Genomic DNA, 15,423 nt, shown 5'->3' on the forward strand with positions numbered 1-15,423 from the left:
AACCTGGCTGACACAAAGTCACTGCACCGTACCCGCTAAATAAGATTGTAAAGGAAGGTGAGTGGGAGTGGAAAAGAGCAACTTCCTCATACAGATGATCTAAATAAATATCCTCCTCAGAGACCGATGCAAACGTACACACTGACACATGAGATGAGTAGGCTCTCTGGCTCAACAATATTACATAAGGTGTTTTCACACACACCATTTTAACGCATGTTCTTTTCTTCTTCCTCCTGTTCCGTGGATCTAACTTGAGTTTTTTCATGTTTCTTTTCACTTCATTTTTGGTACTATCCATTCTGGAGCCATGGATGGCAGAGGATAAGGCCAGGGGGTTGAGCGCTCAGGCCAGGCAAGGTCTTTTGGCTGTCCAGGTGCTTTTAAGATGTTGAGGTCTCCCTGCGTGGCCGGGGCCCCTGTTCGGATCAGTAGCACTGAGGCTCCTCGCGGCCAGAGACATGGACCCCGACTCGGCTCCCCCCCGCCCCCGCCCTCAGCCTCAGCCCGCCGGCCACTGGCCCCACGTTGCCCTGTGAAGGATGTCCCTCAGCAGAGCTCCGGCCCGGGACACCTCTGAGACCCCCAGCCAGACCCCCAGAGAACGCATACGCAGCCACATGAAGATGGTGATCAACCAGCTGGACGACATTCTCAAAGAGCTCAAGGATGTGGCCAAGGAACTCCGGGAGGTGAGGCACTATAGCGGGCAGCATGCGCCACTGTCTTAGCTTACTGGGGATGAGGCTCCGGGGGGTGGGGGTGGGGGGCTGCAGGGGGGAGGTAGTTGGGGGAGTTACTCCTTGAGAGGATTGAATTGAATTAAGTGTATAGAATGCATTTTAAATAGATATGCTTTTAAATTAGGATTTGAACGAGATGACATCACTTTGGCTTTGATGCAGGTGGCAGGAGAACATCGGTTTCTGCTTCCGTAATTATAAATGGCATCTTCCTTTTAGCATACAAGTCAAATATCGTCAAGTACACAACAATAAGTGTAGTTCAGATGTATTCAGCATCCTATGAAACCCTCTTTAAATAGTGTTTCTATAAAGAGTAACACAGGCTGCAGAAGAGGCAGCGCAAAGCCAGGAATCTGGGCTGAAACAGAAACACAGGGGAGAGAAGAGGTGTGCTTAGGTAAGACACAGGACTTGGCACTGCACTAGTTATGTAACCATTTTGTTATCAGCTGGATTTCTACTGTATTTTCACAACTGCCATGGTAACGCCATGAAAATATCAAAGTGTGTGTCTGCATCAAAAAGGGATAAACGAACAGGAAGAATATGTGTATGGAACATATAGTGTGTGACAGTGTGTGGGTCTCTATGGAATGTCTACTGTACTTTCGAAAATGCATTGATATTAGAATGGAGGATAGATGTGTATGTGTTTTGTGGGGGGCCAGGAGCGGGGTGCCGGGGGCACACCCAGTGACCTGGAGACCCACAGAGAGATAGAGTCCGACCAGACCCTTTATGTACTCACATGGGGAGAGGTGCAAGGGCACGGCTCACATCGCTCCACACCGCTCACACACAGCTCACGTTTCCCTCTGAGCCCAGAAAAACCTACCGGGTGCTCTAGTGATGGATGATTATAGGACGCCTGCAAGTGGAATAATGCTGGCTGGAGCTATTTATAAACAAAAACACTAGCTACCTCTACCAGCACTAACATATACAGTATTATGGTTCTTATTTCAGAGCCCCAAAAAGGCTTCTATACAGCAGCCGATGCATCATCCGTTCTAAAGGGAACACAAATAGAAATATTAAAATTGGTAGCAAGAGATTGCATTAGCTACAACAGCAATAGTGGCAGTAGTATCAATATTGTGCAATTTGCTAATTTATTCCATTGTGGACTGTATTAAAGGAAAAACTTTTAAAAAAGGGAAAAAATGTATTAGTGCTCAATATACCGGCAGATGGATGGCTGACTAATGTTCCGGAAAATCTCTAATTCTTCGCCACATGAAATTAATAACATAATAGATAACATCTGTCATATAAATAAATGATGAATTACTGGATCTGTTAAAAAAACTAATCAATAACTCAATAACGGGAGTCAGGGTAACGTGGTGAGTGAATGTGAACTGAACTGGACTGACTGGGTGGTAGATCATCACTCCATGTTGGAGGATGGTGTTTGGAAAAGCCTGATGGTGTATGGTGATCCGGAGGCATCCGAGATAAAGATAGGATTATCTCTAGAGGTCCATAGGGAGCTGGGCTGATTTCAGAGCTCTCAGGGTTAAAGTCAAGCAGAGCTCCCGTCAGTCTACATACTGTACCAACAGCTCATAAGTGACTGTCTCCACAGCCAGGCCTGAACCCTGGTCATACAGGACCAGGACAGTACGTGGTCCTGGGCCCAGCCCTACATATGTGGGTTATCTAAGACATGCTCCAGGGCCACAGCAGGGGAGGCTATTGTACCAGGGGTTAAAGTAGCGGCACCAAGGCACAGCCAACAGAGAGTGTTTTTGGAAGTGGATCTAAAACTGTAAAATGATAGTAGCGCTAGACCCACAGCCTTGCCTCATCTCACTTCAGCCATTGGTCTGTGCTGGAGGTGTGAAGACAGGAGAGGAGATGGAGGCATGATAGAACAACGTTACATACTATACATAAAACTAAACCAAGCCGTAAAGAAGAAGTCATCATAACAACTGTCAGTTTAAAAGGCAGCGCAATCACATAGAGAGATGCCATTGATATTATTTACATCCCAAAGAGAAATGTATTACAGCAGCTATTTACTCATCGCGCTTCATGATATGATGGTTCCAGAATTACCATTCAATTGTGTCACATTTGTGAATCCCATTATGCAATATCACAGAAAGAATGAAACAGAATCTAAAAAAAGGACTCCAAAATGAAAAACATTGATAATATACTCTCCACACATCATCAGCAATAGCAGCTGTAGAGGAATGTATTAATTTGTGGTATCATGTCAACATTACCCTTAGAATCTCTGACAGCAAAAGAAATGGAACCAAATGAAAATCAAAGCATCCACTGCTATTTGCAGTATGAAATATAATTTTTGTTAAAACTGAATCCCAATGAATAAAAAGTTATTTCAAATAGCTGAGGAATAGCAAATGTAAGAGAACATCCATATTGGGTATTAGAGAGATACAAGACTGGTAAATTGAAAGCATTAAATGAGGCGGTAAGGACAGAACAATTGGAGAGTGGAAGGGAAGAGCAGGCAGGCTGCAACACAGAGAGAGAGGACTGGTGGGCCAAAAGGAATAGGGAAGTGTTATTATGTGGAGCTAGTCATTATGTAGAATCATACGAAGAGCAGAGGATGGAAGATTTCAATGCTCAGTGAGAGGAAAATGCAAATAGGGCGGCCATGAAAACCAGGAGCGAGAATTAACGTAGCTAATGAGAGGAGCGAAGAAAGAAAGACTGAGAGTAATTATCACTGGCAGAGTACAATGTGCACCATTTCCTAGAACTCAGAGTCTGGCTGCCCAATCATTGATCTGGGAGAGTAGGACAGCCGTCTCTATAAGTGATAAGCAGAGGGTCCATGGTAGGGTAGCTAGCTCGCCTCACAGCAGATCCACTTCATAAGCGTGGCTGTGGAGATTGGCTGTTACTGTGCAGTTCTAGTTTGTACCAGAGACAGGGCACGATTGCATCAGCAGCGTCATTATCCATCTTCTCCCCCAAGCTGTGTCTGTTTCTCTAACAAATGGACAGTTTTGGGCTCTACAAGCTAAGCTCGCTATACTGGACTATGCCCATTCACATGCACTAACAGACTGGGTCTGAATATTAATATTGCATTATACAGGGCTGGTAAAAGAAGCTACCAATTCTCACTGTGGCTCAATGATCCCCGAGCAGCTAGAGCCCCCTCTGATTCAATATTAACAATCAAGGGATCATTGCAAAAATAAAAACGGACAAAGGAAAATGCCATGTAAATGATCTGATTAGAAAGCAGTTTCCAGGGGAGCACTTTTATGTTTTGTGGCATACTATAAACGGTGCATTGTTTGGGCCCAGTGTGATGTGGTGGGAGGAATACAAAATATAAACAGCTGGCTGAAGATCAGTCAGAGAGCCACTGGGCCTCCGTCCTGATCCAGTCTGGACCGGGCCCCAGCACCACGGTGGGGGACAGCAAGGGAGTCGGCACACTCGGCTAACCGCCACAGAGCTCAGCACCGCTTAAATCTAGTCAGAACACAGAGGTAGCCACAGGAAGCCCTAAATCCAAATCAAACGCGGCTGTTTCTGCAGGGGACATTTATTCTCTCCTCCGTTTGCTCTCTGTTCTCCAGCCGACAGTTCCATCATGGCAGGCTAGCCAGGGATGAGGCCACCTGACAGCTGTAGTGTCAAATGTTGGCCACTAGGTGTGCATTCACAGTGACACTCCTTGCCTAGCAGCACAATTATGACAATTGTAAATTGGTGCACCAACCCAACCGCTCAGTCTGAAAATTGGATGATCAGTGTGAGAACAGGTGCCTTAATTGGAAAGGTTTTTGTTGAATAAAAAAAAAAACATCTACAGTGTATGTGTTAAAAAGATGCCCCTGTGGCCACAAACCAATCATGTGTTAGCGCTGCAGGTGGTGATGCTGGTTTCCTTTAGTCTACCTGAGCCCACTTATCACAAATTACAATCAGTCTCTGTGCCCTGGTGGACCGTTTCCCAGAAAGCAACTGTTTCCCTGCCAGTTCCCTACGTTGACTGCCCAGTCTACCCTGGCCTGCTCTAGTGCTCTCCAGTGAGGGTGCCCCAGCCCAGCACGCTGGTAGCGACTAGCAAGGCAATTTACTGCAGATTAATGGCAGGATTTGGCCAAGCTGAGGGGCTGGAGAAACGCTCACCAGCCACCCTGCGGGCACATGGAGTTCACTGGGCTATGCTGAAGGCTTATCGCCACCTCTGAGATGGGATAGGATCACTAAACCTGCCACAACTGGGCCAAATGGTTTCCTATAGCTTCACATCCAACCAGAGATAAAACAGCAGTGACACAATACTAGGTCAATTTGTTCCACCTTGTCTGACCTCCTTTGTGTGCTGAAATTAAATTTTCCAATTTAACTTGGTGATATTACGCCTCCAGCAAAGTTCCTTAAATTCCACACATGAACAACATGACAGAGCCACTTCTGTATCATCTGTATTGACTTCAGTCAGCAACCCGCCCCCCCCCCCATCTCCATACCTGTGTGCCTCAGTCAGTGTCACGTGACATGGGAGTGACCTTTGGATGACCTCATTGACCAGTAGCCAGGCTAGTTCCTCCTCAGAATGACCCATAACACTCTTGTAATAAAACAGAGAGACACGTTAGCAGTGGGACGTAAAGAGTTACATCTTTAGTGGCTTCTAACCTTGAGAGGGAGCTGTGGAGAGGAGAGACAGAGAAAACTGCACCAGGCAGGCATACCGTTCCCCTGAGGCTCTTTTACCAAGCACTGCTGTGGAGCTACAGCTACTTTAAGATGCAGGGCCAGTATATTGACCAGCCCAGCATGCCTGTAAAACCCAGTGGATTAGCTGGCCCTTTGAGCTCAGACGCCCCGCACCCACCTCTCCTTTTCTGTGGACCTTGCACTCAGCATAGATGATAATGAAAGCTCCTGGTTAGAGCCCAGACGAGGTACAAAATGGGCTCTTATATCAAAGCAGTCATCATATCAAATCAACCTGGTAAGCCATATATATTTTCTACAATGCCAGCTATCTGTGACTAGATCCCATTACATGAGGTAGAGGATTGAGGGGGCTTGCTATGCATCTTTGTACATAATGTGAAGCTGCAACCCTTCCTCTTCCTCCAGGGGAGGATAAAGGAGAGAGATGGGAGGGAGAGAGAAAAAGAGAGAGAGGGGGGGGGGGGCGGAGAGAGATAATGGTTCCTCCTGCTGTACAGGCTGGCGACAGACTGATTGGAACAGCTTAGATCAATTGTTGCTATTGTGCTGGTGGGCGTTTTTAGGATTGTTTTTGGCCTATCTTTGAGCTGTAAATAAATCCAGTGGGCTGTAGTTAATGGTGTGAAAAATGGCATCCATTGAAGTGCACAAGCAGGCCCCAGGAATAGAATAGCTACATTACTTGATTGTCTCTGCGCATAATGTACACACACTGAGAACACCGTTTTCATTGGACTTCCAGTGAAATGTCTGTAAGGTTGAATGTCACTGCACTGAAAGGGCACAAATACCAAAGAAGAAATTGGAGACATGTAGGTTATGAATGCGTCTAAAAGTATGAATAGCAACCCAAATTAATACAGTAGGTGACCTACTTCTCAAGAGACCAATTTTACTCTCCATCGGCTGTACCAGGGAAACGCTCAGGGCAGCTAGATCACTATTACATTATGGTTCATTGTGACAGACTGAGGAACCTACAGTATTCATGTGGTTTTGGCCAAACTATTAATAACTGCTTCGCTATGATTGGGTATCATGAATCGACCCAGTTTAGAATGAGCCTATAATGTGATTGTTCTGAGAAGCCCAACGTAATATCAAAAGCTTTAACAGCAGGCAATCAACCATCTGTGGCCTCAAACCTTTAAATCAGGCATTTGATTCATTTGATCAATTCTGGCAATTCTGTTGTAGGCCTACCTCACAGGGCATGCACTGTCTGGTTCTTTTTCGGTTCTATTAATGTTTTTGATGATTCACACTGGAGTGCCCTTTAAGTAAGACATTCCACTCCATTCATATCCTCTCATTTGGCACCAAACTCAGATTGCAAATGTTGAAGTGTTTTCAAGCATATTCCTTTTACTGAAACCTTTGTAGACTAATATGCATTGCATATTATACAGAATATCACACACTAGAAGAAGTTGTAAAATAGTTGTTTTTTTAAGTTAACTTACATTGTGTCACCAACCTGTTACCCTACCCTTAACCCTAACCCTAACCCTAACCCTAACCTTAAACCTTACCTTAACCATTTTAAATGTCAACTTCAATGGGGAGATGTCAGAGTTGGACGTTCCAAGGACTCCGGATAGCACTAAAACCAGCAGGTGTTATCCTGGAGGTGCGCACGGTCACGTCCACGTCCACATACTATATACAGCAGGTTTTCCTAATATCCATAGGCTATTCGTTAATGTTTATGTGATATTATGTCCTGATATGTTGTAATGTATTATGTATTGGTCATTAATATGACAACTATTGAGAAGTATTCATTGTGAAGGGAATTGTTAATTGATTAAATAACTGTTTAGGGCTTTTAATGTGTTCAGGTACTCAGTTTCAACCCCCTAGAGTCGATGTCCGTGTGGAAATCGAATTAGCATAATAACAATTTAAGCTAGAGATATATTTTTTCATTGCCTGCGTCTCAATCCACCACATCCGCAGATGTCGGTCTTCCACTTCTGTGGTGGAAGGTGGCAGAGCTACAGCGGTGTTTATCAGACCAGGACATTCGGTCTTCTCATGGAAACGTTTGCAGAGTCCGAATGGTTTGGGCTTGAAAGCTGAGACTCTCACAAACATGATGGTATTCTCCGTTTTTCTCTATGACCCCCACAAGCTTCACGGCACTCGTCTGAAGTTGGTACCGCCGATGTGCCAACTTCTGTCTGAATCATCAGAACGGTTTGGGCTACAAACTAATGTGACCCCACCATCGAAAGTTGAGCCCCTTACGAACACTTACATGGAGGTTGTTTTGCTCTACGACGCCCACAAGACTCGTCTGAATGTAACCCGGCCCGAAAAATTTGTCGAATTGGATAAGGCATTTCCACGTCAAAGGTATACGGGTCATTCAACTGTATTTTATAAAACAAATCTTGAGCTTTTTATATCTCTCAAACATAGGACAGACACTTCAAAACATACTTCCTTTTCTTATCGTTTTTGTTTGCTTTGTAATTATAGGTACAATATTCATGGCAGTTTACACATTTTATACCACATGTACCCATAGGCTGCCACTCTACAGAAAAAAAAAAGTTAGAAATACATACAGAGAAATTATCATATTGATCACCCAGGATTTTGTACTAATAAAATTGGTATGTAAAGAAAAATAAACAAAAAGAGGTGGGCTTACACCCCCAACTCCCCATCCCATTCCCCCCAGCCCAACATGTTTCCGCCCAATCCCCCACATCCCTCCCACCAAACATACTTCCTTTTGATAAATGTTTTGACTATCTGTTTTGCCATGTATGAATGTGGTTTTAAGGCCAAATTCAATGTTTCATCAAGGCTTAGATTTAGGTTTTTTTAAGAGAGTTTAGGCTGGAGTGACATGTTGTCCCAGGGTTCTGCAAAACTCAGCTGTGCAAGGAATTTTCTCTGCCTCGTCTACAGGTATTCAATCTAATTTGATGCCTTAGCTTCAGTGAATGGGCAGTTTTGTTTATCTGTTTGTTATTAAGTCTACGTCTATGTCAATGTTTGTCAACATCTTGTACATATTTTGGATCAAGCTTTATTCACCTTCTCCACCTGTAAATATACAGTCAGGTCCATAATTATTGGCACACTTGGTAAAGATGAGCAAAAAAGAATTAATACAAATACTGAGCTATATTGTATGCTCTAAAAATGTTGGGAATTCTATTATGTTATGTTAATACATATTGCTCAGATAAATTGATTTAGTTTAAGAAGTAATTAAAAAAATTAAATAAAACATAGAGGTCAAAATTATTGGCACCCCTTTTTTCAATACTCTAGCACCCTCCCCCTTGCGAGGATAAGGACACTGAGCCTTTTTCTAAAATGTTTTATGAGATTGGAGAACACACTGGGAGGGATCTTAGACCATTCCTCCATACAGAATCTTTCCAGATCTTTGATATCCTTTGTCTGTTCTTATGGACTGCCCTCTTCAATTCAAACCACAGGTTTTCAATGGAGATCAAGTCTGGAGACTGAGATGGCCATTGCAAAATGTTGATGTCCTGGTACTTGGTAAAGTTCATGATGCTGTTGACCTTAACTCCATTGGTCCATTTTCTTTTAAGGACAACAAGGGCTACAAGGTGAACACAAAACAATTTGACATAAACAGTTGCATTCATGAGTTTTATTGACAAATGTCAATAAGCAAATAAGGTCTGCCAAGAAAAACATTATATCCAACTAGTCAGTGACAACTGTGTGAAGTTTGGAGTTGGTGACAGCAACTACGTGAGCTTATTACAGTATTATAGACACTTTGTCCTGGTATTTCTTATGATCTTCTATGTAGACGAACCGCTTACCTTCTAACGACTCTTGTGTTGTCAACATCTGGGTGAAGTGGTGAAACGGAATCAGGCGCAGGACACAGAACTGAGAAAATGAATGGATTTACTAAACAAAAGTAAACCATAACAAACCCTCCACGCAGGGAAGAGCAGAACAACAGCTCACCAAACGACGTAAGACAACGGACAATCACGCACAAACTCAGGAGGGAAAACAGAGGTAATTATAGGGACACAAATAAGCATAGTGGGTAACAGGTGTGATAAATAAAGACAAGACTAGTGTAACACAGAAACATCAATCGGTGGCAGCTAGTACTCCGGTGACGACAAACGCCGAAGCCTGCCCGAGCAAGGAGGAGGGGCAGCCTCGGCTGTATTCGTGACATGTGTGGCTCCGTGTCGTTATCCTCACAAGGCTAGGGTGCTGGAGTTCTGAAAACAGGGGTGCCAATATCCCCTATCTTTTTGAGATTTTTTAAAATGACTTCTTAAACAAAATATCTTTAATTGAGCAATAGCATTAGTATAAAAGTATATAATTTTATTTCTTTTTTTGCATGTATTTGTATTAGTTGTTTTACTGAGTATTTTTTGCTCATCTTTATCAACGGTGCCAATAATTATGGACCTCAAATCAAATCAAATGTTATTTGTCACATACACGTGTTTAGCAGATGTTATAGCGGGTGTAGCGAAATGCTTGTGCTTCTAGCTCCGACAGTGCAGTAATATCTAACAATTTCACAACATATACCCAATACACAAAAAACTAGTAAGGAATGGGATTTAAGAATATATACAGTGAGGGAAAAAAGTATTTGATCCCTGCTGATTTTGTACGTTTGCCCACTGACAAAGAAATGATCAGTCTATAATTTCAATGGTAGGTTTATTTGAACAGTGAGAGACAGAATAACAACAAAAAAATCCAGAAAAACTCATGTCAAAAATGTTATAAATTGATTTGCATTTTAATGAGGGAAATAAGTATTTGACCCCTCTGCAAAACATGACTTAGTACTTGGTGGCAAAACCCTTGTTGGCAATCACAGAGGTCAGACGTTTCTTGTAGTTGGCCACCAGGTTTGCACACATCCCAGGAGGGATTTTGTTCCACTCCTCTTTGCAGATCTTCTCCAAGTCATTAAGGTTTCGAGGCTGACGTTTGGCAACTCGAACCTTCAGCTCCCTCCACAGATTTTCTATGGGATTAAGGTCTGGAGACTGGCTAGGCCACTCCAGGACCTTAATGTGCTTCTTCTTGCGCCACTCCTTTGTTGCCTTGGCTGTGTGTTTTGGGTCATTGTCATGCTGGAATACCCATCCATGACCCATTTTCAATGCCCTGGCTGAGGGAAGGAGGTTCTCACCCAAGATTTGACGGTACATGGCCCCGTCCATCGTCCCTTTGATGCGGTGAAGTTGTCCTGTCCCCTTAGCAGAAAAACACCCCCAAAGCATAATGTTTCCACCTCCATGTTTAACGGTGGGGATGGTGTTCTTGAGGTCATAGGCAGCATTCCTCCTCCTCCAAACACGGCGAGTTGAGTTGATGCCAAAGAGCTCGATTTTGGTCTCATCTGTCCACAACGCTTTCACCCAGTTCTCCTCTGAATCATTCAGATGTTCATTGGCAAACTTCAGACGGCCCTGTATATGTGCTTTCTTGAGCAGGGGGACCTTGCGGGCACTGCAGGATTTCAGTCCTTCATGAAGTAGTGTGTTACCAATTGTTTTCTTGGTGACTATGGTCCCAGCTGTCTTGAGATCATTGACAAGATCGTCCCGTGTAGTTCTGGGCTGATTCCTCACCGTTCTCATGATCATTGCAACTCCACGAGGTGAGATCTTGCATGGAGCCGCAGGCCGAGGGAGATTGGCAGTTATTTTGTGTTTCTTCCATTTGCGAATAATCGCACCAACTGTTGTCACCTTCTCACCAAGCTGCTTGGCGATGGTCTTGTAGCCCATTCCAGCCTTGTGTAGGTCTACAATCTTGTCCCTGACATCCTTGGAGAGCTCTTTGGTCTTGGCCATGGTGGAGAGTTTGGAATCTGATTGAGAGGGGGTCAAATACTTATTTCCCTCATTAAAATGCAAATCAATTTATAAGATTTTTGACATGCGTTTTTCTGGATTTTTTTGTTGCTGTTCTGTCTCTCACTGTTCAAATAAACCTACCATAAAAATTATAGACTGATCATTTCTTTGTCAGTGGGCAAACGTACAAAATCGAGGGGGGGGGGGATCAAATACTTTTTTCCCTCACTGTACACTTTCTGATAAACTCAGTCACTGTTTCAGTGTATTCGTCTAAATTATTTTCGGAAGCTGCCCGGAACATATCCCAGTCCGCATGATCAAAACAATCTTGAAGCGTGGATTCCGATTGGTCAGACCAGCATTGAATAGTCCTTAGCACGGGTACTTCCTGTTTGAGTTTCTGCCTATGGGAAGGGAGAAGCAAAATGGAGTCGTGGTCAGATTTGCCGAAAGGAGGGCGGGGGAGGGCCTTATAACCATCCCGGAAGTTCGAATAGCAATGGTCGAGGATTTTAGCAGCGCAAATGCAACAGTCGACATGTTGATAGAACTTCGGCAGCCTAGTCCCCAAATTTGCTTTGTTAAAATCCCCGGCTACAATAAATGCAGCCTCAGGATATGTGGTTTCCAGTTTGCAAAAAGTCCAGTGAAGTTCTTTGAGGGCCTTCGTGGTATCAGCTTGAGGGGGGATATACACGGCCGTGACTATAACCGATGAAAATTATCTTGGGAGATATTCTAGGTCGGGTGAACATAAGGACTCGAGTTCCTGTATGTTACTACAATTACACCATGAGTCATTAATCATGAAACACACACCTCCGCCCTTCTGCTTCCCGGAGAGATATTTATTCCTGTCTGCGCAATGAACTGAGAACCCATCTGGTTGGACCGATTTCGACAGAATATCCCAAGAGAGCCATGTTTCCGTGAAACAGAGTATGTTACAGGCCTTGATGTCTCTCTGGAAAGAAATCCTTGCCAGCAGTTCGTCGACTTTGTTAACCAAAGATTGAACATTAGCGAGTAGGATACTTGGAAGCGGTGGGTGGTGTGCACGCCTGCTAAGTTGAACCAGCAGGCCGCCCCGAGTGCCTCTCCTCCGCCGGCGATGTTTTGAGTCAGCCGCTGGAATCAGTTCAGTTGCCCTGCTGGAGAGCAAACAAAGGATCTGCTTCGGGAAAGTCGTATTCCTGGTCGTAATGCTGGTGAGTTACCGCCGCTCTGATATCCAAAAAATTATACATAAAAAAACAAATACTACAAAGTTTCCTAAGAGCTAGTCACGAGGCCGCCATCTTCGTCGGCATCTGAATCCTAATGCTTCACACCCTCCTGACAAGAACATATGGTCCACTATTCTACTTTTTTTTTTTCATTTTAGCAGGCCAACAATACTGTAATACCTTGTCATAATGTCCATGAACAAAATAATGCCGCATTCACAACATCTCGTAATTTCATAAATACCAGCATCCACTTGAACGCCCCTCCAACTGGTAATTATTAGTGACCTCTGACATAATTTGTCAATAAGACAGCAAGCTTGGCGGCATCTTCAGTAGTTGTTGTTTATGGTAAGAACAAAATACAAATTGTTGATACAAAATTGATTCCGTTCATCTTCCTTTTGATTTAGAAAGTGAAAGCAGCTTTTTATGGGCAAAAAAGAGAAAACAATCACAAGCCTTTCAATGAACTTCATGTTTGATGGTATTTCCCAGTTCAAGCAGGTGAATGCACCCAATTACGACTTCACAACTGTTATTTATCACCTTCCACTTGGTTATGAATGCAGCATCATTCCCAGAATCCCCAAACATCAAAATGGTGAAAACAGTTGTATTACTGAGCTTTCTCTTTAATCCTTCTAATTAACACCAACTAGTCTGGGGCACGTGTTATGTTAAAATGTCATTCATTACCTAATTTATTTTCCTGGGTAGCCTGTGTGCATATTTAATCTACGTAGGGTTTTAGAAGGCAGGGGTGAGTTTCCCAAAACCTCTGTAGCACTAAAATCATCTTAAATCCATTGGTAGTCAATTGATGAATGATCTTAGTGCACAAACGTTTTGAGAAACCCACCTCAGATCAGTTGATAGAGAGAGGTGTGCAATTGGTGACTGACTGCAGGAGCATGGGCCTGGAACTTCAGCCAGACATTTCCTTCCACCCAGAGAGAGATCCAAGCCCCCTCTCTCTCTGACTATTTATATGCTGCTGTAACCTTGTGGTAGCAGTCACACTCAGCCTGCCACCTGGCTCTGCATGGATGACTGCCACCACTGTCATTGTCAATAGTGTTCAGACGCAGGCGTCAGCTGCAGGCGGGCAGGCAGGCGACCGGGCGGGCGGTGGGAAGGGAGATGAAAGATGCACAGACAGATGAGGGGACAGATGAATTATTCAGGGACACAGGTAAGAGCAGACAGGGGGGAAAGGATGTGTCAACAAACTGTTTTGATGATTAATATTTTTGTCCCGGATCATTTAACAGTGGTGGTGAGGGTATGAAAGGGCATTAGGGTTGCGTGTGTACTCAGTCACCCTCTAACTGTCACCTGCTCACCTCCGCCTTCAGTGAACCTAGACTCACCCCAACCCGCAACAGGGCCACGAGCACAGCCTCCATACCAAGTTCCTCTCTACCTATACTCTTACATCTGCAGGCTGGAAGTGAATATTTGGTCACATTGTCTCTGTGTTGTTAATAGTCTAGGGTGAGTTGAGCTTTCTTCCAGGTGACATGGCAGAATTTATGCAGAGTCTCTAGGGGGTGTACTCACACCCCCTGCTAAAGTGACATCCCTATTTGTATGTAAAGTTGCAAAGGCTGACAAGAGACTGACAACAAAAGCAGCTCCACTGTCCTCATTTCAACTATGACTCACGTCTCCCTTTCCTTGCTCCTAGTTCTGGTGCAGAGATTATTCAGTGGAAATTAAATAGATAGCTGATGGAGATATTGCAAGAATGATGTGTTCTGATTTTGGGGGTGGAACAAATGATAAGTCGCTCACTTTGCAGACGTGTCAGCAAGTGAAGCGGATGTACAATAATATTTTTAGTGCGCCAACCGTTTCCCATTCTTCCTGTAGTATCACTGATCATGTTCTTACATTTAAAATGTCCGTCCGTGGCATTAGGTTGCCTGAGTCTTTAATCAATACAGTGAGAGTAGATAGGGATATGGATAGATGTAGTGGTGAGGGTGAGGGATGATGGAGTTTAGGGGTATCATGACTACAATGACCCTCACAGAGCTAAATCTTCTCCCCCTGTCACATCAGTCTCAGCCCCTGACCCAGAGCTTTCACTTTATTATTAATTCTGTGTGCTTGTCACTTGCCAAAAGGCAAACTACATGACTCATTGGCAGAGTGTTTAAAGTCTAGCTGTCCTTGTTTGGCTGAGAGCTGCTGCAATTGACATGGGATGAAATAAAGGATGGAGGGATGGGGGTTGGGGCGGGCCGCAGCGATGCAATGGAGCTCTCTACTGTGCTAATCAAGGCCATGGGTTGAATTATAACCCCCAGAATCAGCTATTACTGTTGGCAGAGCAGAAAGTCCAGGGTGATGAAGTGCTTTGCCCAATGTCAGGATTTTTGGCTAATGTGAAGACACGCAGGTCAAAACATTGTTGTGTTTGGGGGTCGGTTTGTATCAGCACAAAAAACAAAGAGCAGGCTACAGGGGGACAATGGCACAGCATCAGATATCCTGCAACCTACAGTAGCTACTGAATGAGTCTGCAAGTCTGCACACAGTATACATGTGTATGTTGCAGAAAACTGTGAAATACAGAGAAAGGACAAGAAAATGTGTGTGTGTGTGAGAGAGAGAGAGAGAGAGAGAGAGAGAGAGAGAGAGAGAGAGAGAGAGAGAGAGAGAGAGAGAGAGAGAGAGAGAGAGAGAGAGAGTGAGAGGAGAGGAGAGAGAGAGAGACTGGCCATCTCTATGATACGTTATATTCAGTTTCTCACACGTGTATTTGAGATATATAGCTACTGAATGAGTCTGCAAGTCTGCACACAGTATACATGTGTATGTTGCAGAAAACTGTGAAATACAGAGAAAGGACAAGACAATGTGTGCGTGTGAGAGAGAGAGAGAGAGAGAGAGAGAGAG

At 43.9% G+C, this 15,423-nt stretch overlaps 1 protein-coding gene across 1 annotated transcript in view; it reads left to right on the forward strand.

Moving 5' to 3' along the window:
• Positions 1-542: 542 nt before the first annotated feature.
• Positions 543-15,423, forward strand: part of LOC311111146 (inhibitory synaptic factor 1-like) — a gene marked incomplete at both ends in the record, with an annotated part of 44,658 nt that continues 29,777 nt past the window's right edge. The window contains one exon of the mRNA XM_084153834.1: positions 543-692. Coding sequence (XP_084009960.1) covers positions 543-692 — 150 coding nt within the window. The remainder of the gene's footprint in view (positions 693-15,423) is intronic.

This window comes from Coregonus lavaretus, assembly GCF_964263955.1.
Source record: "Coregonus lavaretus genome assembly, chromosome: 37".
NCBI lineage: Eukaryota > Metazoa > Chordata > Actinopteri > Salmoniformes > Salmonidae > Coregonus > Coregonus lavaretus.